The sequence below is a fragment of the Humulus lupulus genome, chromosome X (assembly GCF_963169125.1).
Source record: "Humulus lupulus chromosome X, drHumLupu1.1, whole genome shotgun sequence".
NCBI lineage: Eukaryota > Viridiplantae > Streptophyta > Magnoliopsida > Rosales > Cannabaceae > Humulus > Humulus lupulus.
The window spans coordinates 195,579,535-195,606,271 of NC_084802.1; the positions used below are offsets into that span (position 1 = coordinate 195,579,535).

Genomic DNA, 26,737 nt, shown 5'->3' on the forward strand with positions numbered 1-26,737 from the left:
CCTTCTGCTTCTATAAGACTTGGTAGTATTGCATATGCATGTTATTAACACAGACAATTTGTGACGAAGACACATTAGTACTACATCATCATCTTTTCTAGTTTATATATATATATATATATATATATTTTCTTAGGTAACACATCATTTTTTTTTGGGTCAGTTTTTGGTATTTGGAGAAATAATAACTAATTATTTTTTGTGTATGAAAACGTATATTATTGTTATAACAAGTATTCTATTAATTTTTTGAAAATTTCGAATAATTTATAAATTATTCGAATTTTTTTAAAAATTAGCGGAATGTCTGCTATAACTATTATGTACACTGTCATATAAACAAAAATTAATTAAAATTTCTCCAAATATTGAAAATAGAAAATACCCTTACATTATGAGCAAAATGACGCTCATACATAAGAAATTCCATCTATATATATTATAAATGTAAAAAAAAAAAACAATCCTGATCTAATTTCAACGAATAGAACTGCCCAATAATTTGCATACACGAAATTAAGCATTTGCATTCTTAATTATCAGTTTTGAGAATTGAGGTGCTTGTTTTTACATGTCTATTAGCACAATAGCATCCAACATTATTTATCATGATGCGTATTATTTATCATGATGCGTTTGTGATCGATGTCACTATCACTGGACACCCACTTTTTAGTCTTGAAAACATTGCCCACTTCTCAATGCTTGAGTCTGGGTCGGTCACCCTCCACCTGAATTCAATTCCAAAACGATGTGTCGTATTACCCTCATTCTTCTAAAATTTCCATTTTAAAAAAAATGTAATTGTTATTTAATACTAGGGTATCATTTTGTTCCAACTCTTTTTCTTATGAGCACCATATATATATATATATGTATGCGTCTTACTCGACTTTATTATTTATAAAAGGGTGTACAAATGAAATGACATTATGACTACTACTAATTAATGTTCTTGATGCTACGAGGTGATTAATGTTCAATTATTGGTGTCCTCATTATTGACAAGATGAATTATTATTTTCTTTTGCTTTTGAAGAGATAACTAACCAGAGTACTAATTACTTATAGTCAACTTTTGCCTATGATTCGTTATATAAAATAATTATAACTACAAAAAAATAAAAAATAAAAAATAAAAAAAATCAGACCTGTAGGTGGTGATAAGGCGGTGGAGAAAAACAAGCATCATGGCTTTAGCCATGTTTATTCCAAGGCATGTCCTTCCTCCCATCCCAAAAGCTAAAAAGCTATAATGCCTTGATTCATCCTGATTATGATTGTTTAAAGTCACCAATTAATAAATTATATTTTGCTTTATATATAAGGATCTTATATACTTATATAAGTATGAAATTGACCTCAAATCTTGATGGGTTGAACTTGCTTGGATCATTGTACACTGTACCATCAAGGTGCACTGCTCTAGCATCAATATTAACGTTCCATCCTTTTTTTATTTTATATCCTGCAATAAAAAACAGAGCTTACACACTGAGAAAAGGACAAATATAAAATATGCCTTATTCAATTCAACGTGTTTTTCTTTAAAGAATATATTGTGTGACTGGAAATATTATTCAATTTACATAAAAAAATATTTGGAAAGAAAAAACAAACCTTCTATCTCACAGTCATGGAGAGCCAGTCTTGGAAACCAGGGTACTACTGATGCCATTCTTAAGGATTCTTTTACAACCTGTTCCATAATCACTCATTCAATACTTTTTTTTAAAAAAAAAAAAAAAGTAAAATAAGTAAAGAAAGGGAGAAGAAAAATCACCTTCGAAGCATACGGCATGTCGTTTAGATCTTCCAATGTGAGAAACGACTCGGTTGATGTTCTCCTAGCTAGTTGAAGCTGTTCATCCTGTTTTGAGTTTAATAAGCTTGTAATCACATTAGTTTGATTACTAAGCAAATTTCAAATGCCAACTTTATCAAACCAAATAATAATAAGTTTTTTTTTTTTTTTTTTTTTTTCAAATATACCCTTAGTTTGTGAAGGACCTCTTGGTTCTCATCCAAGTATTTGACCATCCATGTGATTGCACTAGCCGTTGTATCTTGACCTAAATAATAATATGTACATGTACTCAATGTAAACGATCTAATTTATGACTATAATAAAGAAACAAATATTAATATTTGGTGTCTCTAATAGTGTACATGTACCTGCAATGATCATGGTTAAGATGTTGTCTTGAATCTCTGCATCTGATAATGTTGACCTATTTGTAGCATCATAACTTCCTTTATCATCATCTCCCAACAAATTTTCAAGAAAATCTTCATGGCAGCCTCCCAAACCTCTTCTCCTTTCACTAATTTCCTTCTCAATCATGCTCATTATTCTTTTTCTTGCCTTGAGTTCAACCATAACCACCAAATTAGCTTCATTGAAAATATCTTACAAAATATGAAAAAATTTGGCTATTCGAACATGAGTAGAAGAACAAGTACCTGAAGACCCGTATAAAATCGGGTGCCTGGAAATCTGAGTGGGAATGCAAGCATAGCTTCACAAACATGAATGACTTCCTTTCTCAACAGCTCTAATTTAGGTCCGCTGTCTATGCTCATCAACATTTTGCACATCGCTTCACTAGCTATCTGGACCACATCACATGTCCACATATTTATACTTTCTTAGAAGAGTTTTTTGGACCTTGAACATAGACTTTTAAAATGCTCAATCAATTGCCATTGTTCTGGACCAGTCCAGACACATTTTACTTTAATCCAGTTCTGGCCCTGATTGTGGATGGGTTTCGTTTAGTATGGCCAAAGTTTGAGGAAATTACATTTTTTTTTTATATGAGATTTTTTATTGTGTTCAAAATATATATATATTAAAAAAAAAAAATTAATCTATGATTTTTTTTTAAAAAAAATTTCACTTTTGGTTTATTTTCTCATATTTTTGTATTTAAGTTGCTTTATGCCATAGTTTTACTCTTAATCAAATTTTATTAATTTGGAAGGGTATGTTTGTAATTTAAATATTATTTTTTTAGCTTATTTGTTTTTTTTTTCATTATTTTTATATAACTGATTTTATATTAAATTTTTCTTTGGTTGTTTTGTAATTTTTTTTTTACTTTAAAAAAAATGAAATTGTGTTTATTATTATTTTTTATTTATCGTAAACATTTTTTTTAGATTGTAAGTTTCTTTTTTCAAATCCTGGGTAAAGTAACCAATTACTTGATTGATCTTTGACCGTTATGTAAAAAAAATTCTAGAGCTAGGTTAAATAACATGTACCAGGAGGGGTAACCAGTTACCCTGAGAGGAGTAACCTTCTACCATAAGAGGGGTAACCAGTTACCATAAGAGAGGTAACGGGTTACTCATATTAAATATGAAAAGAAAACAATAAATTTGAAGGAAAAAGATGAAAAACACTCCATTAAAAAAGAAATAAGAAGTTACTATGATTTTAGTAACATAGGTAATCAGTTACTGTAAAAAACCCAGAAATACACACACACATCAGAACGTGAAGGTAACCAGTTATTCTCAGAAATATACAAACAAAGAGAAAAAAGGTTTGTGTAGCTGGGGTTTGAGAGAGAGAAGATTGGAATGCTAATTTTACAATAGTACCCCTATTTGATTGATGTGTTTTAGTTTTAAATTTAGCTTTTATATTTAGTTAGCTAGTAATTGTATTTCCCATACTTTATCATTTTCTTTAATAAATTTTTTCATACAAATTAGCAAAAGTATAATTCCTATAATTTTGCATAATAATAGTAGAAAAACCATATTTTTGAAAATTTCCCCCAAACTTTGGGCCTTTATTATAACAATCACCACATCTAAAATGCTGTAATACTATATTTAATATATGTATATTAACTAAAATAAAGTGTATGGAGAAAAAAATCATAATTTCTCAATTTATTTTTTGTGTAGAAATTTTTTGATGGATTTTTGGGAAATTTTCTTTTTCCAATAGAGGATTGCTATTCAATAATTCCTAACAGGCTTCTTACAATAAACCTTTTCTGACAGAGGAAATTACATGTTTTATGGATTTTTTTGAACAAGTTTATAAAAGTATGGTTTTTTTAAAACTTATTCTGTGGCTTTTTTTTTTTTTTTTTTTTAATTTTTTAATTTTTGGATTTAGTTTATGCTTTAGTTTTACTCTTAATTAAGTTTAGACTTATTTGCACATTCAATTATTTTATCTTTTTATACATTTTTTTTTCATTTCTTTTTCTTCAAATTTTACCTAAGCAAGTGCAACACTTTTTTTTTTGTCATGTACTATGAATTTAATTAGAGAGAGAAAAAGAGAGCTCGTTTGAGAGAGAGAGCCCCTGCAACACGATTATATAATTTAAATAATGCATATATGTGATTATGTGGTTTGTTTGGTAAATAACAATTGAAGTAGTAGCATTGAAATTATTATTTTGTATTACTGTACTTATTTTTTTTCACTATACATAAAAAAAAGTCAAATCAATTTTTTTTGTTCTTGCTTTTTTTTATATATTTTTTTAAAGATCATGACTATATTTTTCAATGTTTGGTTTAAGTAAGTGAATATAATCACATTTTTATATTTGAATTTTTTTTCTTCAGATTTAGTTGTTCTCATCAGGGTAACTGAATATTCATTCATATTTTCATTTCAATTTTTTTTTTAATGTTCCTACGAGGATTATTGGTTACCCATTCAAGTTTTCATATCTAATTTTTCCCTAAATTTGGATATTCCTACTAAGATAACTGGTTACTTATTCATATTTTAATCATATTTTTTTTTTCTTCAGATTTGAATATTCTCATCAGAGTATTTGGTTATCCATTCACGTTTGCATGTCTATTTTTTTCTTTCCAAATTTGGATGTTCCTATAAAGGTTGCTAGTTACCCATTCAAGTTTTCATATTTTTCCCCTAGATTTAGATGTTTCCACTAGGATAACTGGCACATGTTTATATATTTATATATATATTTCTAGATTTGAATATTCTCATTAGGGTAGCTGTTACCTATCAACGTTTTCATATTTTTATTGTTTTTCTTTTAAAAAAAAGAGGAACATGAAACTAAAAAATTATAAAAAAAAACAAATAATGAAGGAAAAAAAAGAATAAAAACAGATAATTGAATAAAAAAAAAAGAAAAAGAAAAATAATGGTAAAATGGAAAGAAAAAAAAAATGAAGGACAAAATTGGTAGAAAAAAAAGAAGGAAAAAAAAAAGAAAAAATGGAAGAAGAAAAAAAAGTAAGGAAAAAAAAGCTCATGTGTGTGAAAAAAAATAGAAAGAGAAAAGAATAAGTAAAAATAATGGAAGGAAAAAACATAAATAAAAAGAAAAGACAACTGAAAGAATACGAAGAAAAAAAAAAAAAACAAATGATGTTTGAAAAAAAGAAAGAAAGCAAATGAAGGAAAAAATTAGTAGAAAAAAAATGGAATAATAAAAAGCTGGAGAAAGAATAAAAAATGAAGGAACAAATAAAAAAATGAAAAATAAAATAAAATTACCCTCAAAATTAAAAAAAAAAACATAACTATCATTAAAAATGTAACATAATTATATATATATTTTCAAATAGATGGGAAAGAAAATATCATAAAAATGAACTTCCAAATTAAAAAGCTATAAAAAAATAGAAAAGTTAAATATCCATATTTATGTAAAACAACCTAGAAAATCCCATAAATATGAAAAAAAAAATCCCTTTATGAAATTAAAAGGAAAATACTATAAGAAGTATGTTTTTAGGACACCGTATTATGCGCGCGCTCTAGTAAAATTTGTAGAGCGTTGTTACTTCGCACATAATGCAGTATAATAACACCCTTATTACTTTGCATATTTTGCAATCTAAACTATATAGTCATGAAACGCGCGATGTAATAATTTGAACTTGCATAAGTAAAACATGTGTGTTGTAGCCAGGCCCGGCCCTGGGCACAAACGGACTAGGCCTATGCCTAGGGCCTCACATAATGATGTTCCAAATTGCTTAAAAATATTATTTTTTACCTACACAAAATCTCTCAAAAATTTTAAAAATATTATTTTATATATAATTTCTTTTAAAAAATAATATATTTTGTATATGGTCTCTTACAACTTAGAGCGGCCTGGTTGTAGTTTAATAGTTGCAGGAACAACTTATTAAGCCACAACATCTGTAGCCTAAAAACATTGATTTATTGTGTTGCGGCTTAATAAGACTTATCTATAATAGTGAAAATAATTTAAAAAAATTAAATTAAAAACAAACTAATGTTAATAATTCATATTAGCTGGTGTTATTTGTTCAAGCTGAAAGTATTTTTCAAAAGTATTCATAATAAAGATTTGTTGGATATGAGTAAGTGAGTAATTAAAGCTCCTCCATCATAATAGTTTACTCACGTGAGTATTAATATATATATATATATATAGAATTTATTAATTATTTTATTAAATTTATATTAATATCATATAAATTTTGAAATAAATACTATTTTAATTAAATAATTTATCTATTTTTGTTTAAGTTTATGTTTGTTCTAATTTTTGAATTTGAAAATGACAATAAGAAATTATATATTATATGTTTTATATTTTATGTAATATTAAATATTATATGTGGATTTTAAGTTTAAGTTTCGTGCTAATTTTAAAAAAAAAAAAATTTGTTGCTAATTCACAGTAAATTATATTATATGTTTAATATGATATTATTTTAATAAGTGAGTTTAAGTTTAATTAAATTTTATTTAAGTTATAAAATGTATTATTTTATTATTTTTAAATAATTATTATTGTAAAATATTTTTAAAATATCATATTTTAATTTATTTAATTATTTATTATTTTAAAATAATTATCATTGTAAAATATCTGAAAAATATCATATTTTAATTTTTTAATTATTTATTTTATTTTATTTTATTTTCAGTATTTACAAATCACCGTTAAATATAAAAATATTATGTTAAATATAAAAATATTCCATTAAAATTAACAATAAAAAAATAAAAAACAGTATAAACAAAAAAACTTTGTTATCTGTACAATTATTATATGGAAGACATATATAAAAATTTTAACATCAACCAATTAAGTAGTTAAAAAAAATTCAAATAATCCTGATTTGATTTTTAATATTCTATTATTTTTCCTTTAAAATTATATTGTTTAAAGCATTTAATTGCTTAGATATATGTAAAATATATATATATATATTTAAAAAAAACTCTGAAATTGAATTTCAGATTTGTCCTAATCTTACATGCGAACGACCTAAGTTTAACCAATTGAATAAACACAACTAATTAGCAGTTGTATTTACTGAATAACTGGTGTGATTACCTAATAATATTATCATTATTATTTCACACATTAATATCAGAATGATAGATTATTGGATTACAGTTTGTAATATGAATATGAATACGAATATGGTAGCTACCTTAAGTGCCTCGTCGAGAACAACCGTGGTTGTTCTATGCTCCCAGCTCCGAAGATTGTCAATAACTAACTGATCAAACTGTTTGACGAACATAGCCAAAGAGGCAGCGGAGAACATATATTTGCTTAAACGACTGCGTATCAGCTTGTGGTGTTGGTGAGAAGCGCATAGAAGGCTTTCATTTCCAACCAACTCAGCGATGGACCTGATGTATCTTTTAGTGTACTTGCCCGACTCGTTGTTCAGAATCGCTTTCGCCGACTCAGTCCTGGAAACAAACACATGCGTCTCTCCAAATATGTTGGTCCTAAAACAATTCCCATACCTGTCATCATAGATCAACCCCATTATTAATCAATAAATGAGAGAGTAGTACCAATTATTATATATGGCTTCAATAATTACTTAAAGTCAGACACGTACCTCAAACTGCGAATTCGAACGAAATCATAGAACCCCTTGGCACTATTGATGGCAGCCATGAAGTGTAAAGTTTCTCCTATGAATGGTAGTCCTCGAGAGCCAGGGGGAATATCAGATGTGGATTCTTGATTGGGGTCCTTTATCTTCTTCAAAAATTGGTGAATTAGATATAACAAAGGGACTAAAACTATCAAAGCGTAACAACAAAGGCAAACTTCGAAGTTATTAGGCAATAAAAGGGTAGCCATTTTTTACACTCGCTCGTGATAGTTCTTTCTGATTACCAGTGCAAATATATATGCACTTATATATACATGGGTGGATTGGCATTAAATTTCAATTTAAGATGGAGGTGGTGTAGTACCGTTGAAGGGGTATGTAATGGCCGACATGGGCAATCGTGTGATTTTGCCATTTTGGAAATGAATTATTACCATGTCACTCCATTGAATTAATATTAAGTGGAGTTTATTTTAGTCTAAAGTGGAAATAAGTATACAAATATATGTATATATATTGCTGATTTAAGTGGTTTAAATTTCAGTTGCCCACCACAATCGATCGCTCGAGCTTCGAATCCAAAAGCGCATACGCAGCAATAGCATGCATGTCCTCGAAGTAGTAGTGCTTGACCTTGATCATCAGTACATAATTATATGGTGTTGTGACATCACCCTGTCCCCCATCATCATATTTGGGATAAAAATAAAAAGGGAATGCAAAAAAAAAAAAAAAAAATCGTTAACTTAAAATTGGGCACTTGAGTTGGGATTAATTTCTACCGTAGGTGAGAAAAGAAAGAGTCACATTCTCAATGGAAATAATAATTGATATTCACCTATCACTAACAAAAGGAAACTGTCATAATTTGATTTGATTAAAATGGATTAAAAAAATTGATTTGATCTATTTTATTTAAGTGTTATTTAGAGAGTAAAGATATGCGCAATATTAGTATCTATATAAAGGAAAGCTTAGGTGGCATCCTGTAATCTTTTTTTAGCTATTTCATCTATTTTACTATAATTTGTGTATTACTAGCTACCTACTTAATGACAAACTTAATATGGAAGTAAATTACCCTGCTTTTTTTTTAGTTAATGACATTTGTGTAGATACCAATAGCCACCATTTCTGTCGAATTCTCAAAAAAATTCTAGGGTTTCATTTCCATTTTCCAAAACTCAAGCTTGGAAAGCATGAACACCATTTTCCCTTAGAAGCGTGACCTTCCCTCTTCACAAAATCGTGACATTTGTAATTGTTAGTGATGTATTTCCTTCTGCATTAAGTTAGTTTTGCTGAGCTGTGTTACAGCTATCAGTTTGTTAGAGTTGTTATTTTGCTAAATTAGTTTGTAACAGAATCTTCTTCCATAAGCGTCTATAAGCTTCTCATGTAATGATATATATAGAAAAAGATCAATACAGAAACATTACTTTTCCTCATTATGTTACTTTCTCAAATTGGTATCACGAGCTTAGGTTTTTTTTTTCGCTGTTGAATATTTTTTCTGCAGTCATGGCATCTTCTTCGAGCGTGGGTACTGGGACTCCTTCTTTATCTTCGTCTGTACTTGTTCAAGAACCAGTCAATGTGAATGTAATTCCTGCTCAAATGGCTACTCTGATTCATCGCTTGGATAGGCAAAATTACTTTTACTGGAGGTCTTAGGTGTTGTCGACTGTTCGTGCACATCAATTGGACGGTTTTCTTGATGGCTCTTGAGTTCAACCTCAACCTACCATGGTGGATCCGAATGCTACTGACTAGATGATTCCGAATCCGGAATTTCGCAACTGGATTCGCCTTGATCAGTTTCTCATGAGTCGGCTCTTCATCTCAATTTATGAGAATATGCTTGGGCATGTTGCTCGGTGTCGCTCTGCACATGAATTGTGGAGTGTTTTGATTCATCTTTTTTCCAATTCGTCCAAAGCACGGGTTCTGCAACTTCGTGGTCTGTTGCAATCGACTAAGAAGGGATCTATGCCTGCCGATGAATATATTCTCAAGATGTGATGCTTGGCTGATGCATTAATGGCTGCTAGTCATCACATTTCTGATGATGATCTTATTATATACATTCTTGGCAGCTTGGGAAGTGAGTATGAATCTGTTATTGTTATTCTCACTTCCAAAGACTCTGTTACTTTACAAGATGTCTAGTTCATGTTGCAAAGTCATGAGATGAGACTTGAGCAACAACTTGTGATTTCTACTCTGGATCTTCAAAATCCATCTGCAAATTATGCTACTACCAACAAGAGGGAGATGTTCACCCAGTCTTATGGCAACTATGGTCGTGGTCGTGGCTCTCATCGTGGTCGAGGCGATCGATTTTTCGGCAATTGTGGTGCTAATGGACGTCCAATTTGTCAGTTGTGCAACAAAGCTGGACATACGGTTCTGAAGTGTTACCGCCGCTTTGATGTGAGTTATCATGGTGAGTCTGCTACAGCTGCATCTATTGAGTCTCCTCCTGCTGAATCATAGGCACTTTTTGCTACTGCTAGCACTGTGGTTGATCCTGCTTGGTACCTGGATAGTGGGGCCTCACATCATGTGGTCTCCAATGGTAACACTCTGACTACGAAATGTGATTATAAAGGCAAAGGCAAGATGATAGCAGGTAATGGTTCTTCTCTTCCTATACTTACTATTAGATCTGTGTTGTTTACTTACTGAGAAGCCTTTGTATCTTCATCGAGTGTTACATGTACCTTTGATTAAAAAGAATTTGATTAGTATTTCCCAGTTAACTGCTGATAATGCTGTATTTGTGGAATTTACCTATAATTTCTGTTGTGTTAAGGACAAGGTGACGAGGCGGATTCTTCTGCATGGAATTCTTAAGGATGGTCTCTATCAACTTTGCCCTCTTGGATCTAGTCTCCATAAGTCTCCTAGTCTTTCTGTTTGTGTAGTCTGTGAGAACCCTGCTGTATATCTTAGTGCTACTACTAATTCTTGTAATAACACTGACTGTGATGTGTCCAGTCCTTCATCTTGTAATCAGTCCTCTCGTCTTGCTGCTCTTTGGCACAAGCGACTTGGACATCCATCAAGTGTAATTCTTAAAGTTCTAATGAATTTGACAATTAATTGTTCCAAATCAGATTTTCAGTTTTGTGATGCTTGTCAATTTGGTAAGAATCATCTTATGCATTTTGCTTCTTCCACCCTCAAAACCACACATCCACTTCAATTGGTGGACTCGGATGTTTGGGGACCATCTCCACATCCTTCACCTGAAGGTTATCGATTTTACATTCTTTTTGTTGATGATTTCACCATGTATAGCTGGATTTACCCTATGCGCACTAAATCTGATTCTTATTCTATTTTTGTCAACTTTAAAGCACTTGTTGAAAAATAATTTGACACACCTATAAAAGGGCTACAGACAGATTGGGGGGGTGTGTATAGAAAATTTCAGCCTCTTCTTCAACAGATAGGTATTCTTTTTAGGCACCCTAGTCCCCATATTCATCCTCAACAAGGCAAAGTTGAAAGGAAACATAGACATGTAACTAAAGTAGGTCTCACTTTACTTGCTCAAATGCCTTTACTTTTTTGGTGGGATGCCTTTGTCTCTGCTGTCTTTCTTATTAATAGGTTGCCTACTGTGGTGTGTGATTTTTGATCTCCCTTTGAGTGTCTTTATTCTTACAAACTAGATTATACTTTTCTTAAAGTTTTTGGATGTGCATGCTTTCCTTTTCTTCGACCGTATAATGCTCACAAGTTTGAGTTCAAGACGTCTAAATTTGTCTTTCTTGGTTATAGTACTTTTCATAAAGGCTTTCGGTGACTTCATTCTTCTGGTCGTGTCTATATTGCTCGTAGTGTCAATTTTAATGAACTTGAGTTTCCTTATCCTACTCTTTTTTCTTCTTTGTCTTCCATTACTCATGGTGCTCTTCGGGGTAATTTTCTTGCTCCTGCTTTTGTTTTACCAGTGTCTCTTGTTGCTTCACCATCTTCTTGTACACCTTCTTTGTCTTCTCCTTCTTGTGGTGCTTCTCCTTTGTCTTCTTCTGTCAGAGTTGATATTGATCCTGGCCCTGTTGATGATATCTCTCCTCTTCGTCCTAGTACGCCTGAAGATGGTGTTACTCTTTCCTCAGAAAATTCAAATTATGCTTCTCTTACTGTGTCTGAAGAGGTGGTTGTTCCTACTGTTGTGGTTCCTCTTGCTCCACTGCTGCTTCCTCAAGGCCATCACATGTAAACTCATTCTAAATCAAGTATTTACAAGCCTAAAGTTTACTTGGTTACTGCTTCTTCTCACAAAGTTTATGTTGAACCCACCTCTCCTAAAGCTGCCTTAAGTTCTCCTGAGTGGAAGGCTGCTATGCAGCGTGAGTTTTCTGCCTTAGTCACCAAAAGTACTTGGATTTTAGTACTAGCCACACCCACTATGAATGTTCTAAGTAGCAAGTGGATTTTTCACACTAAATACAAGGGTGATGGGTCACTAGATAAGTTTAAAGCTCTGTTAGTTACTAAAGGATTTCAGCAAACTCCTGGCTTAGACTTAACTGATACTTTCAGTCATGTGATTAAAGCTTGTACCATTCGGGTTGTGTTTTCTTTAGCAGTTACTTTTGGCTGGAATATTCAACACATTGATGTTAATAATGCATTTTTAAATGGTGATTTGCAAGAGCAGATGTTCATGCAGCAACCTACTGGTTTTGAAGACCCTACTCGGCCTCATCATGTGTGTCAGCTTCATAAAGCTCTCTATGGTCTTAAGCAGGCTCCACGTGCTTAGTTTGACAAGCTCCGCAATGCTCTTCTTGCTTGGGGTTTCAAGGCTTCGGTATCTGATACTTCTCTCTTTTATATGACTAAAAATGGTTATGCTTTGTTAGTATTAGTCTATGTAGATGATATTCTAATCACTGGTGCTAACAAGTCAGATATTACAAAACTCATTGCTGATTTTCATCTTCAGTTTGTCTTATAGTCTCTTGGTTTCGTTAGTTATTTCCTTGGTTTTGAGGCATATCGTAATGATTCTGGCTTGTATTTGACTCAGTCCAAATATGCTACTGATTTGCTTGCTAAAACTCATTTTGATGCCTCTAAAGAATGTTCTACTCCTATGGTCTTGGGAAATAAACTTGCTCTTCATGACAGTGAACTCTTTGACAAACCTGACTTGTATCGCAGCACTATTGGAGCTTTGCAATACCTTACTCTCACTAGACCAGATTTGGCTTTCTCAGTGAATAAACTCAGTCAGTTTTGAAGTCTCCAACTGTAAATCATTGGAATGCTTGTAAATGGATTTTGCGCTATGTCAAAGGGACACCTCATCTCGGTTTGCACTTCAAACCAGCTCCTTTTCTTCATCTTGAAACCTTTTTTCGATGCTAATTGGGCCTCTAGGTTGGATGATCGTAAGTCTACAAGTGGTTTTTGTTTGTTTTTGGGTGGCAATCTTGTTAGCTGGTGTTCTAGAAAACAAAGAGTCGTTGCTCGGTCCAGCACTGAGTCTGAATATAAGGCTCTTGCCCTTGCTGCCACTGATTTGGTTTTGTTGCATGCTTTGCCCATTGAGATTGGTGTTAAGCTTTCTCCTCATCCTCCTATTTTGAGGTGTGACAATCAAGGAGCTCAAGCTTTAGCCCTTTATCATGTTTTTCATTCCCGTACTAAACATATTGAACTTGATGTTCATTTTATTCGTGCTTAAGTTGCTGACAAGAAGTTGGAGGTTCGGTACATTCCTACTGAGGAGCAGCCTGCTGATTTGTTTACGAAACCCCTTTCTTCTCCACGTTTCCAGTTTTTGTGCAGCAAACTTCATTTGGAGCAATCCAAATATAGTTTGAGTGGGGGGGTGTTAGTGATGTATTTCCTTCTGCATTAAGTTAGTTTTGCTGAGCTGTGTTACAGCTGTCAGTTTGTTAGAGTTGTTATTTTGCTAAATTATTTTGTAAGAGAATTTTCTGCCATAAGCTTCTATAAGCTTCTCATGTAATGATATATATAGAAAAAGATCAATACAAAAACATGACTTTTCCTCATTCTGTTACTTTCTCAAATTGTAATTAGTTTGTTAATTTAGAGCATGTCTGATTTTTTTTTTATTTGTTGTTTGTAGCATTTTCGAAAGGAAATTACAGCCAAGGAACTTTGATAAACGAGTTTTAGGCTCGTTTATGGTCTAAGTTTTTAGGCTATTTTTCATTAGTTAGGATTATTTTATTTTGGAATTATGCTCGTTTGTTCATGTTTCAGGGTGATTAATGCTAAAGTGATACAAATAGTGAAAATGAGTGAAAGTGGAACAAAATCGGGACGGATTTGTGGATTTTTGGGTTCTGTAAGTAGCGCTACAGTGCTACTAAGGGAGCGCCGTAGCGCTAGGAAGAATTTCTGTAGAAGTTCGGTTCTGACTTTAGCGCTATAGCGCTACAACAACAGCGCTACGGCGCTTGGACGCAATTTTCAGGAAGTTCGGCTCTGACTTTAGCGCTACAGCGCTACGATAAGAGCGCTACAGCACTGGTGCCCAGATTTTCCTCCATTTTGTTTCTGACTTTAGCGCTACAGCGCTACAATGACAGTGCTACAGCGCTGGTGTCGCGATTTTGACATATCTGATCACTTTTTGATGGGCAATTCAGTCTTTTCACGGGGAAATTTTGGTAGGGATTTTTGAGAAACATCTGGTGCGACTGAAAGAGGTTAGAAGAGGAGACGACGTCTGAGAGTGAGAACCCCATTGGAGGATTCATTCTTGAGTTTTTCATCATCTTCTTCAATTTTTATGTTTGTAATTGAATTCTCTTATTGCTAGAATGAATATTATAGGCTAATTTCTTCTTTAGGGCTATTATGTGAATCTTTTGGAAACCCTTTTTATAGTTTAATGCATAATTGATGTTCTTCTTCATCTCTTTCAATTCCTTACAATCTGTGTTACTTGTGCAATTATTGATTGATCACCTCTAATTGTTATTTCATGAATCAAATTAAAATCTGAAAAGTGAAATTTGATATGCTTTGATTGTTTGGATGCAAATTCAATTTAGAACGAAAGTATCTAAATTATTTGCCTATTTTTCTGAGTTGCATGTTTAAGGCCTTCTTCATGATTCAACTTACCATAGAAATATAGGAAGTTGTCATTTAGATTGAATTTTGTAAATCTTAACCAGATTATAAATTGTTTTTGCAACTTGTTCTTGAATAGGGAGAAGGGGATATAATTCTTGCATTAGGAAATAAAAGGGTGGAAAATAGAGGATCATAATTGTCCTAATTTCATTTTCTCTGTTATTTTGTTTAAATTTTCATTTTGCTTGGTTAGTATTCTTCTTTGTTTGAAATCTCTGAAATTGTTTAATCAAATAGAATTAAAAAGATTGATTGATTGGTAATTGATAAATTATTCCTTGAGGACGATACTTGGTTTTTACCATTTTATTACAAATTGCGACTGTGTGCACTTGCATAGCAAATATATCGCAACAAGTTTTTGGCGCCGTTGCCGGGGACTGAAAATAATTATCAATATCCGTCTAATTGATTTTTATTCTAATTTGATTTTAATTTCTCTTGTTTCTAATCTGTTCCGTTGCTTAATTTATCTATCTCAGGCGAATTTACAAAAGTTTCATGGTAGTACACTGAAATCGTATTTCTAAATTTTTTATAGGCGCTTGTTTGAATCACTTGCATTTGTACGCCCTAATTTTCCACGGGCTATTAGCGGGTTGAGGTATAGCATAATTATATCAGCCACGTGGATGCCACGTGGCCGAAACTGCTGCTATCAGGTCCTACCTCTTTAGCTCGAGGTAGCCGAAAGTTTATCAAGATTACCAAGGAGCCGAGTCAGAGGTCTGAAGATTGCGGGTTAAGAAGGCATCCAGCTCGAGGCCGAGCTTGAGTTGGAAGCCGTGACCATTTATAAAGTCAACCACGCAATATAAACGTGCATATACCAGACATCACGAGTCTGATATATCCCTGAATTCTCGGACACGCAGCATAAACGTGCGTGTTCAGGCACCCACGACTGGATTGGGCCATGCGGCCCATTATCCTCCTTACCTATTGATTAGACCACACTTCATTTGTTAGGTTTTAGGAATTAATCATGAATGTCACAAGAATGACATGATGGGTAAGAAGGTCACGGGATGACCCCCTTATCGACCCCCAGGTGTCCTCCCCTATAAATATGGAGACCCTGGGAGTTGTAGGGGGATGGGTTCTATTGTGTAAAGAAATACCCTATAAAGAATACCAGAAATATAGCAATAACAGTGACTGGTGGAGTAGAAGGATTTTAACCTTTGAACCACCTAAAAAAGTATTCGTACCATCATTTCATTTTAAGATCATTCATCTGTTTCAGTTCATTACTTAGCACTAATCCCATTCTCTTATTTTATTAATTACCTGTTGGCGAAGAACCGCGTCAACAGTTTGGTACTTTCATTGAGAGCTTGTTAGATTGGTGCTATAGCAAATACCCAACCATGATGATCACTCGCTCAAGGCACGGTAACGAGGCAGACCAACATGATGGGCAGGAGGCCCATCATGCCGCCATCTCCGGTGAGCAGAACCTTATAGTTCAGCAGCGGCCGAGCAAGCAGCCAATAGGCCAAGATGACACTAGAAGTTCGGCACCCCGGCCACCTAATCCGAACCCAGATTTTTATACGGCGGTAGAAATGGAGATTGCTCAGCTGAGGAGCCAGCTGGCTAAAGCTAACCAGCAGATTAAGGAGGTGTTGGCCCGACTACCCTCTCTTGCAACCGACGCTAACGTCGGAAAGAGGCAAGGCGAGACTCATAAGTCCCGCCGGGGTAATTGGTCTAGGCCTAGACGGTCAGCCAGACCCCCGGCATTTAACTCTACTCCCTCATCGCACCGCAGAGAGACAACCTTTGAAGAACTGCCCAGGGCCGAGCAACAGTATAGCCGCTCGGTCCGAACTTCAACTCCCAACTCGCTACCACCCTCGAGCGCACCCAGGGGGGCTCGAGGGAATTCTAGAAGGAGATTTGGGGAGGGCTCACAGCAACAGCCCGTCCCGGCCAGCTGTCCTGCGCCCCGCTCAGACTGCCAAGCGCAAGACCCGTAGGCTGGCAGGGCCGAGAGGCCCCTACCTAACCTGATCCACCCTGACGGGACCAGGACTGCATCCCTGGTCAGACACCCTCCTTCATCGATAAGATATCCGTCTCCTCCTCGACCTGTCCGAGATATTCCAGCTTATGGGAGCAGCAGGAGAAACCCACCTTCCCATCGTGGCAGGGCACCCAAAGAAGTCCCGGATCCTCATCCCCAGAGGCGGGCTCCGAGCTTTTCAAACGGGAGCTATTGGACCGGAAGCCGCCATAGTGACCTTTCTGGCAGAGACCTGCGCCAACGCCTGAGCTCGGCGCAGAGTCCTCAAGCCACCCCGAGGGGCGATCTTCGAAATCGTCTTACCTCTCAAAGGGAAAACCTATTTGGGAATGGCAGCCATGATCGCCCAAAGGAAGACCTGTCCGAGGTACGCGACAGCGGGAATGTCCCATATAACCTATCTCAAGATAGGAGGGACGATAACCCGCCAAACGTGTACAATGGATCCGGAGCTGTTGAATAGCCCTGGAATAACCAAGGAAATCAGGACAAAACCCTTGAGCGCCTGGCTCAGATGGAGGAGCTAATGAGGAAGCTCCTGTCAGAAAAGGAAAAGGACGAATACGATTCGGGGGACGAACTTGAGCTCTTCGCCCCCAGCATAGCAGCAACGGCATACCCGCCCGGTTTCCGTATGCCGTACCTGTCCAAATTCAACGGAGACGGAGATCTGTAAGATCATTTGGGTATGTTCAATACCCTGATGATGGCCCACAACATTGGCCCCGAGCTGAAATGTTCAATATTTCCCTCCACACTGACTGGGTCGGCCAGGCAGTGGTTCAAATAGAATAAGAAACAGTCAATCAGCTCCTGGAAAACTTTCTCTACTGACTTCAAGAGAGCATTCCGAGCTGCCCAGGTTGCTCGCGTCAAGGCCGACTCCCTGGCCAACGTGAGGCAACAACCCGACGAGCCTCTGAAGGCTTACCTAAGCCGGTTCGCGAATGTCGCTGCTCGGGCTAGAGACGCAGATAACAGCTTCAAGCTCATGGCTTTGAGAACTGGAATCCTCGTCGGAGGGGGACTCTGGAATGAGATACAAAGGAAGGGAGTCAGCTCCGTAAATGAATCCCTAAATAGAGCCCAGGGGTGGATCAACTTGGAGGAGGCCCAAGCCTCAGCTGCAAGAACCAGTCAGGTCCCTGAGCAGCCCGCTGGAGTGGGAACGGAGGTCGTGACAGTGACCCAGAACGTTACATAGAATAAACAGTTTGGTGGAGGCAAAAGAAAGGGGAACTGCAAGGGCAACCAGCACGACCCAAAGAAGAATAAGTCCGTAGAAAAGTTTAAGCCGGTTTACACGACTTACACAGAGCTCACCTGCTCCAGGGAGAACATCTTCCTAGCAAACTCTGCTCGCCTCCTCTGGAAGAAGCCGGAGCCGTTAAAGCACCAGAATGGGAAGCGAGATCCCTCCAAGTTTTGCCGTTTCCACAACGACGTTGGCCACAATACCGATGAATGCAGACACCTGAAGGATGAGATTGAGACTCTCATCTTAGCCGACCCCTTGGCTCAATATGCACGGAACAGAGTTCCCGCAGCCCGTCCAGCTCCGGAAGTCCCGGTCACTCAGCTCGAGTCTCGGGTAGATCAGGACGTCCCTCCTCCAGTGATAGGAGGAGAGATCTCCACAATCTCTGGAGGACCTCATTTGTCTGGCACGAGCAACGGTGCCCAAAAGAGGTACGTCAACGAACTTAAGGCTCATAATGGAGTAAAGTTCGTTCCCGAGCAGCATCTGCCGAAGCAGCAGCGATTGGAAAGGCAACCAATCATTTTTACTGAAGAAGATGCCAGCCACATTCAGTTCCTCCATAACGACCCTCTGGTCGTAGCAGTGCAGCTCGGTAATCGGAGGGTTAGGAGAGTGCTGATCGATAATGGGAGCTCGATAATCCTTCTATTCCGGTCCACGCTGGAAAAGATGGGTTTGACTGTTGCCGAGTTGAAGGCGACCTCCATGATGCTTTATGGTTTCTCTGGAGAAGGATCAGCGGCTATAGGAACGATCGAGCTGGTGATCACCTTAGGAGAGGGACCTCGGACAGTCTCAAAACTCCTTGAATTCATGGTCATCGACTGTTCCGCCGCATACAATGCCATTCTGGGTCAACCTACACTTATAGCTTTTGAAGCCATCACCTCTGTCCGCCACCTCGCGATGAAATTCCCTTCTTCCATAGGGATATGCACAATCCGTGGCGATCACCTTGCTGCCAGGGAATGCTACAGCATTTCCATGAAGGGAAAATTGAAACCCGGGCAGTTAACAATGGTCGTCCAAGGTGGAGAAGAGGAATATCAGGAACCTTTGCCTAATCCTGAGATTGAAAAACCTCAGAGAGACGAAGGGGAAAATATCGTCCTAAGTGAGGATATTGACCCCCGAATAGGCGAGGATAAGTCTGAGCTCCAAGCTATTGAAGAGCTCAAGGAAGTAAATATCGATCCACAGAATCCCTCACGGATGGTTAAGCTCGGGAAAAACCTTTGTGGCTAGAGGAAGGCGGCGTTGATAAACTTCCTGCAGGAGAACCTGGATGTGTTCGCATGGTCACATGAGGACATGGTAGGAATCAGTCCAAATGTCATCATGCACACCCTTCATTTGGATAAGAGCGTTCCTGCAAAGTCCCAGAAACAGAGACGCCTGGGAACAACTCGAGTTGAAGCCCTAGAAGAAGAAGTAGCCTGGCTCAAGAAATGCGGCTTTATCCATGAAGCCAAATTTCCAATTTGGGTCGCCAATCCTGTGCTGGTCCCGAAGCCCAACGGGAAATGGCAGACCTGCATCGACTTCTCAAATCCGAATAAAGCCTGCCCCAAAGATTGTTTTCCCTTGCCAAGGATCGACCAATTGGTGGATGCCATGGCGGGGCACAAGCTCTTGTCCTTTATGGACGCGTACTCAGGCTATAATTAGATCGCCATGAATCTAGCAGACCAGGAGCACTCTAGCTTCATGACCCCAACTAACGTCTATTGTTACAAGGTCATGCCGTTCGGACTGAAGAACGTCGGTGCTACATACCAGGGATTGGTGAATAGGATGTTCACCAACCAGATCGGGAAGAACATGGAAGTGTACATGGACGGCATGCTGGTCAAGTCGAAGACTGCCAGCAACCATGTTTCTGACCTAGAGGAATGCTTCAAGATACTAAGGGAGTACGACATGAGGCTTAACCCACAGAAGTACACTTTTGGGGTCGCATCTGGAAAATTCCTGGGTTTCATTGTCAACACTAGAGGAATCGAGGCAAACCCCGATAAGATCAAGTCATTGCTCGAGCTTCCCTCATCTAGGTCGCGAAAGGACGTCCAAGGTCTAACAGGAAGGGTGGCAACCCTTAATCGGTTTATTTTTAAATCCACCGACAAGTGACTGCCATTCTACAACTTACTCCGGGGAAAAAAGAAGTTCGAGTGGACAGAGGAGTGCGAAAGTGCCTTCCTCAACCTGAAAGCACATCTGGCCGAGCTGCTCGTATTGTCCAAACCAACGGCAAGGGAGCCTCTTTTCCTTTACCTAGCTGCATAGAAGATGCAGCTAGTGCCGTATTGGTTCGAGAAGAAGACTGGGTTCAAAAACCAGTCTCTTAAATCAGCAAGAGACTTCTCGGGGCCGAGTCCTGATACCCGTTGATGGAAAAGATGGCATTTTGTCTTATCACGGCCTCCCGAAAGCTCGGGCCATATTTCCAATCCCACTCAATACACGTCATAACCGATCAACCTTTAAGGCAGGTTTTGCAAAAACCTGAAGCATCGGGGCGCTTGTTGAAGTGGGCTATTGAGCTCAGTCAGTTTGAAATTTTGTACACCCCATGAACTGCAATAAAAAGCCAGGCCCTGGTCGACTTTGTGGCGGAATGCACAGGATTCAGAGAGGATTCTGTGGAAGATTCACCTCAGGTCACATCGGCCTAGGCGTCGTGGAAGATCTTCGTGGACGGCTCATCTAATGAGAACGGCTCCGGGGCTGGAATCATTTTGATATCCCCAGAAGGCCATAGATTCCACTCGGCGCTGAGATTCAGATTCAAGGCATCAAACAACGAGGCCGAGTACGAAGCTTTGCTGGCCGAGCTAAGGATAGCCCGGGAGCTGAAGGCCAGCTCCGTTCAATGCTTCAGCGATTCCCAGCTCGTGGTAAACCAGGTGCTAGGAGAATATCAAGCACGGGGGACCAAGATGGCTGCTTACCTAACCAAGGTGAAAGTCGAGCTGTCCGCATTTGAACGGGGCTCAATCGAGCAGATACCTAGAGAGCAGAACGCTAACGCAGACGCCCTCGCCAAGCTCGCTACCTCCGGGGAGACGGAGACCTTGGGGTTAGTACTGGTAGAGTTCTTGGAGAAACTAAGTATAGAAGAGGTTGGGGCGGAGGTCGAGATGATCGACGCTAGACCGACCTGGATGACCCCCATCCTCGAGTATCTCATTAAAGGAAAGTTACCCGAGGGGCGTAGTGACGCACGACGGGTACTGTACCAGGCTCCGAGGTATACGATGGTAGACGGGGTGCTATACCGGCATGGGCACTCCCTACCCCTCCTATGATGTGTTCTGCCAGGCGAAGCAAAGACCATCTTGCAGGAAGTGCACGAGGGTTTTTGCGGGGACCACACTGGGGGGCAGAGCTTGGCCCTGGAAATCTTAAGGAAAGGATATTACTGGCGCACTTTGTCGAAGGACTCAATCTCATACGTCAAGAAATGTGACAGGTGCCAATGATTCACCACTGTTGCCCGAGCTCCCCCAGTCAAGCTGAAGATGATCTCGTCCCCATGGCCATTCGCGGTCTGGGGAATCGATCTGGTCGTTGCCCTCCCTACTGGAAAGAGCGGGGTCTGTTACGCTGTGGTGGCTATCGACTACTTCACAAAGTGGGCTGAGGTAGAACCTTTGGCAACAATCACTTCCGAGAAAGTCCTCGACTTCATGGTCGAGAGCCTTATCTGCCGGTTCAGGCTGCAAAGAAAATCGTATCCGACAACGGGACTCAGTTCGACAACAACCTCTTCACTGAATTCTGTGAGAGGTACGGCATTGAAAAAAGTTTCTCCTCCGTGGCCTACCCCCAGGCTAATGGGCAGGTTGAAGCTGTCAATAAGACGCTAAAGGCGAGTCTTAAGAAGTGGCTGGACGAAGCCAAGGGGGTCTGGCCAGAACAGCTCCCCCAAGTGCTGTGGGCATACCGGACCTCGCATAGGACTCCGACAGGTCACACTCCTTTCTCCCTGGCTTTTGGGAGTGAGGCAGTCCTACCTGTCGGGATAAAGGTATCTTCGCATAGAGTCCAGGCGTATGACCAGGACTGCAACCATGAACTACTATGCGCGTCCCTCGACCTGATTGAGAAAAGACGAGAAGATTCGCAGCTCCAGCTCACGCATTACCAGCAAAACCTCACTCGTTACTTCAACTCAAAGGTAAAAAAACGCGCCTTTAGCATTGGCGACCTGGTCCTCAGAAGGGTCTTCTTGGCCGGAAAGGATCCCAAAGATGGTGTATTGGGACCAAATTGGGAAGGGCCATATCAAATAACCGAGCTCATAAAGGAAGGAACCTACAAGTTAGCTTGGCTTAATGGGGAAGCGATCCCACGAACTTGGAACGCCATCCATTTGAAGAAATATTATCAGTAACACCCTTGTAAGGCTTATTCAGAAAGGCCATCTTTTGTTTATCAAGCAATGAGAATTAAATCTTTTTTTTATTAGTGTATAGTTGCGAATGTAATCTCAAGTACCCACGAAAGACCCTTTCCTAATTACTTGGGGGGCATATGGCGCCTGGATATAACCAGGTCGCCTTAAAGGCTTAGAAGTTGATTCAAATTGATTGATCGATGTTTTTCCTAAAAAACACGTGATATTGATAAAGGATTAATGCAAACTAAGTCCTATCCTGGATATAACCAGGTCGCCTTAAAGGCTTAGAAGTTGATTCAAATTGATTGATCGATGTTTTTCCTAAAAAACACGTGATATTGATAAAGGATTAACACAAACTAAGTCCTATCCTGGATATAACCAGGTCCTAAAACTTAGAAGTTGATTCAAATTGGATGATCGGTGCTTTTCTTAAAAAGCACAAGATATTAATCAAGAATTAACACGAACTAAGTTTTCGAATTAACGTCCTGGATATAACCAGGTCCTAAAACTTAGAAGTTGATTGAAATTGGTTGATCGGTGTTTTTCTTAAAAAGCACAAGATATTAATCAAGAATTAACACGAACTAAGTTTTCAAATTAACGTCCTGGATATAACTAGGTCCTAAAACTTAGAAGTTGATTCAAAATTGATTGATCGTTGTTTTTCTTAAAAATCACGAGATATTAATAAAAAATTAACGCGAACTAAGTTTTTAAAAGCAATGTCCGGGGTGCAACCAGGACTTATCTTAGAGGTTGGCTCAAAATTGATTGTTTTTTCCTAGAAAAAGCATAAAGTATCAATCGCAACACCAACAAAATCTAAGACTTGCCAAAACGCATGAATATAAAATGATGCATATCAATTAGAAGCAAGAAGTTGGTAAAACCAATTTTCTCGAGGTTAGAAAACCTCATAAAAAATTACAAAAAAAAAAATGTGTGTACACAGAGGAAAAGAAGTCCTAGGCCCCGCCAGGTTGCTCCGATGAGGTCACCACCTCGCCCTCCTGCTCGGCGGCTGCAGAGTTCTCCCCAGTCTCGGAGGGCGCCTCGTGCTGAAGGCGAGCTTTGAATTTCTCCAAGAAGCTCTTCCACGCATCTGCCCCCATAAAGGAGAAGTCACCATCTGGGTTGTAAACCCAGCAATGGTACAGCATAGCCTCCATGGAGGACCTGGAGGCTACCCACTCCGTCACCAGGGCGGCTTTGGCCTCCTCGGCCTCGGCTTTCGCTGCATCTAGTGCGGCCCGAGCAGCCCTGGCTTCCTCGAGCTCAGTCCTCGCAGTAGCTAGCGCGACCTTGGTAGCCTCGGCCTCCTGCAGCATAGGTCGGGACGCGTCCAACTCGGTCTGCATGGTGGCCAGGGCATCCTTAGCCTCCTGCACCTGCTTCTTGGCAGTCTCAAGGGCGGGCAGGACAGTCTGGTGTTCCCCCCTCATGTCATCGAGCCTGGCCCGAGACCGGGATATGCTCTGGTGGAGAGCCAAGGCACCTTGCAAAAATCCAAAAAGATGATAAGGTAACTGCCTTAGATAAAAAATAATAAACATATGATGCATATCGAGAAAGGAATACCAAAGGCGAGGTCAGCTTACCGTGAGAGCCATCCCCAGCAACGACTCCATCACATTCTCTGGGCTCCTTGTCTCGATCGCCCTTAGGTCCCTCTCGGTGGCATTGTAGTAATGGTCCACGATGTAGCTCGCTGTCTCGTAGACCGTTCCCCGAAAGATGTCGGGGATCTTCTCCTGAGCTCGGGGGTTCACCGGGACGCGCACCTCAGGGGTTGTGGCTGCCAGGGTCCCGGGGGGCACCTCCGTTTCCCGAGCTGGGTCGAGAAGTCGCGGGGGAGGAGGGGGCATCTTCATAACAGGAGGAGGCGGAGGCAGCTTCTCAGGAGCTACCGGAGCCTGATTCTTCCCCTTTGCAGGAGACTTAGAAGTACTGCCGATGGCCTTCTTTGCCAACCGGAGCTTTTTCACCATGGGCCCAGAGGCCCCAGAAGAAGGGTTCCCTCCAGGGAACATGGCTCGCAGGTCGTTGCCCCCGGATTGAGACATCTCCTCTGGAAAAGCAAAGGAAAAGTATTAATAAACAAGTAGAAACATTTATGCAAGACAACAAAAGTTAAAGGGAAGACAGATCTTAGGTATATTGAAAGGGATCCTACCCTCCGAGCTAGAGGAAGAATCTATGGTCACGACCACCGGCCCCGGAACTGCAGTGGGGAGTCTAGGTTAATGACCTCGCGGGCTGGAAGAGGCTCTGAGTCCGAATCTGGCTCGAGACTGGACTCATCTACATATTGCCTAAGGCCCGGAGCTACTATACCCTCCCGAAGGGAGGGCCACGACCGAAGATTGGTCCCATACTCCTGAAAAAGGACCAACCTAAAAGCTATGGTGTTATCTACGACTACAGTGCCCCTAGGGTGGCTACTTTCGTAATCCAACATGAGTTAGTCGACGCACTGGAGTAAGGTTATATCGCGGTTTGGATCACTCTGATGACGTTGAACGAGCTGGTTGGGATTGAACCTAGCTAGCCGAGGGTCTGCGGTGGCCCTATCTAAGCCCCTAAACATGTAAGGATTACCTTGCCCAGAGGGATCGGCTGCTGCTCCAGACTGGGCCCTCTCCTCGTCTGTTTGTTGGGCGACTTCCAGAGCCCGTTTCCGCCTCACGAGGGGCACCTCGTCCTCTTCCTCTTCTCCCGCGGCCTCCTCCTCGGGGATGTGTGATATCTCGTGACCTGGGGGGAGGCCCCGCGGTCTCCTCAAGGCTAAAGTCTGGCCTGAAGAGATTAGTTTGCATGCCAACATCGTCTCGTCCGACACGAGCTAGCGATAGTCCTTTTCGCTGGGGGACAGCCTCGCCAGTGTCTCGTATTGACCCCCAAGGGTCGCGGACTTCTCCGTCCTCGTGAAAATGGCTGCATGATTCTCTCCAAGTCAGAAGCTAATAAAGGAAGATAGCCAATAATCATATCACGAACTAAGAGCAAGGGGTACTTACGGGGGTGCTTGAAGTAGTGATGTTCGCAATTGCGGAACCCCGTCGACATGAAGAACTAGTCTTTAAAGTCGTTAGGTTGGCTGGGCAGCTCGATGACCGCAGCCGTGTTTGGAAAACGGGTTAAGTAGTAGAACCCGTCACCTCGCCCCCTCTGCTCCGGGCTGGCCTTGAGGCAGAAGAAGTATAGAATGTCCGCCGGGGTGGGAACCTCCCATTCCTACTTCAGGAATAAGTACCTCAACCCCGCTGACAAACGGTATGAGTTAGGGGGGAGCTGGAAAGGGTCCAACCTCACGTAATTGAGGAAGTCGACAAAATAATGGTCAAGCGGGAGGAAGGCCCCGGCCTTGAAGTGCTCGTCACTCCAGGCCGCGTATTCTTCATCGAGCGGCGTGCATCTCCACTAGCCTTCTAGTGGAGGTCGGGCGATTAGAGCGCCCCTCCCAATCTCGATGTTGTGGGAAATGAGTATCTTATTCACTTTCCCCTGATCGGTGATCTTCGAGACGATCCTCTCAGCCTCGAAGAAAGCATCGGGTCTCACTTCGAGCTCCTGCTCCACGGCTGGCCCAAAAATGGGGATGGGAGAGTCCGTCACCACCTCATTTCCTTTGAATTGTTGAGAAGACGAGCTGCCAGCGGTCTTCTTAGGGGAGTTCTTCTTGGGTCCCATCGGGTCGCCTAGTGAACAAAAGAAGAAATTTTAGAAAATGCGACCTAAGTATAAAAAAGAATCTAACACGAAGAGTTTCCTTTGCACGAGCTTAGGTAATCTCAGCCCGTGGAGAGTGAGACCACGCGGTTCCATGAACACGCGTCTGTGCTCCCAACGGATCCCCGATTACTCGGAATCCGTGTGTCAGGAGGGTCAGGATAAAAGTTTGCCCTGGAAGGAAAGTTTCAGTAGGCAAACAGTGCAAAACCGCCTGTGAAGCGTGCCCCCTAAGCTACCTGGTTTTGCACCCAAAGGGCTGGATATTTCAAGAAGGCATACCAAAATCCTACCCAGAAAATTTCCCCAGGAA

General features: G+C 39.7%; 1 protein-coding gene across 1 annotated transcript; it reads right to left on the minus strand.

Annotated features, from left to right (window-relative positions):
* Window positions 1-393: 393 nt before the first annotated feature.
* LOC133803858 (cholesterol 22-monohydroxylase CYP90B52) lies at window positions 394-8,122 on the minus strand. Its single transcript, XM_062241999.1, has 10 exons — window positions 7,861-8,122; window positions 7,438-7,762; window positions 2,464-2,613; window positions 2,176-2,365; window positions 1,993-2,072; window positions 1,784-1,870; window positions 1,621-1,699; window positions 1,362-1,468; window positions 1,152-1,270; window positions 394-731 (listed from the first exon to the last, which is right to left on the minus strand). The coding sequence occupies exons 1-10, from the start codon at window positions 8,106-8,108 to the stop codon at window positions 626-628; spliced, it is 1,491 nt and encodes a 496-aa protein (XP_062097983.1). The 5' UTR covers window positions 8,109-8,122; the 3' UTR covers window positions 394-625.
* Window positions 8,123-26,737: the final 18,615 nt, after the last annotated feature.

Coding starts and splice junctions, on each gene's coding strand:
- LOC133803858 (XM_062241999.1), bottom strand. CDS start 8,108: ATGGCTACCCTTTTATTGCCTAATAACTTCGAAGTTTGCCTTTGTTGT. Junction 2,366..2,463: donor GATTTTATACGGGTCTTCAG/GTACTTGTTCTT, acceptor GTTGAACTCAAG/GCAAGAAAAAGAATAATGAG. Junction 1,271..1,361: donor TCAACCCATCAAGATTTGAG/GTCAATTTCATA, acceptor AATCATAATCAG/GATGAATCAAGGCATTATAG.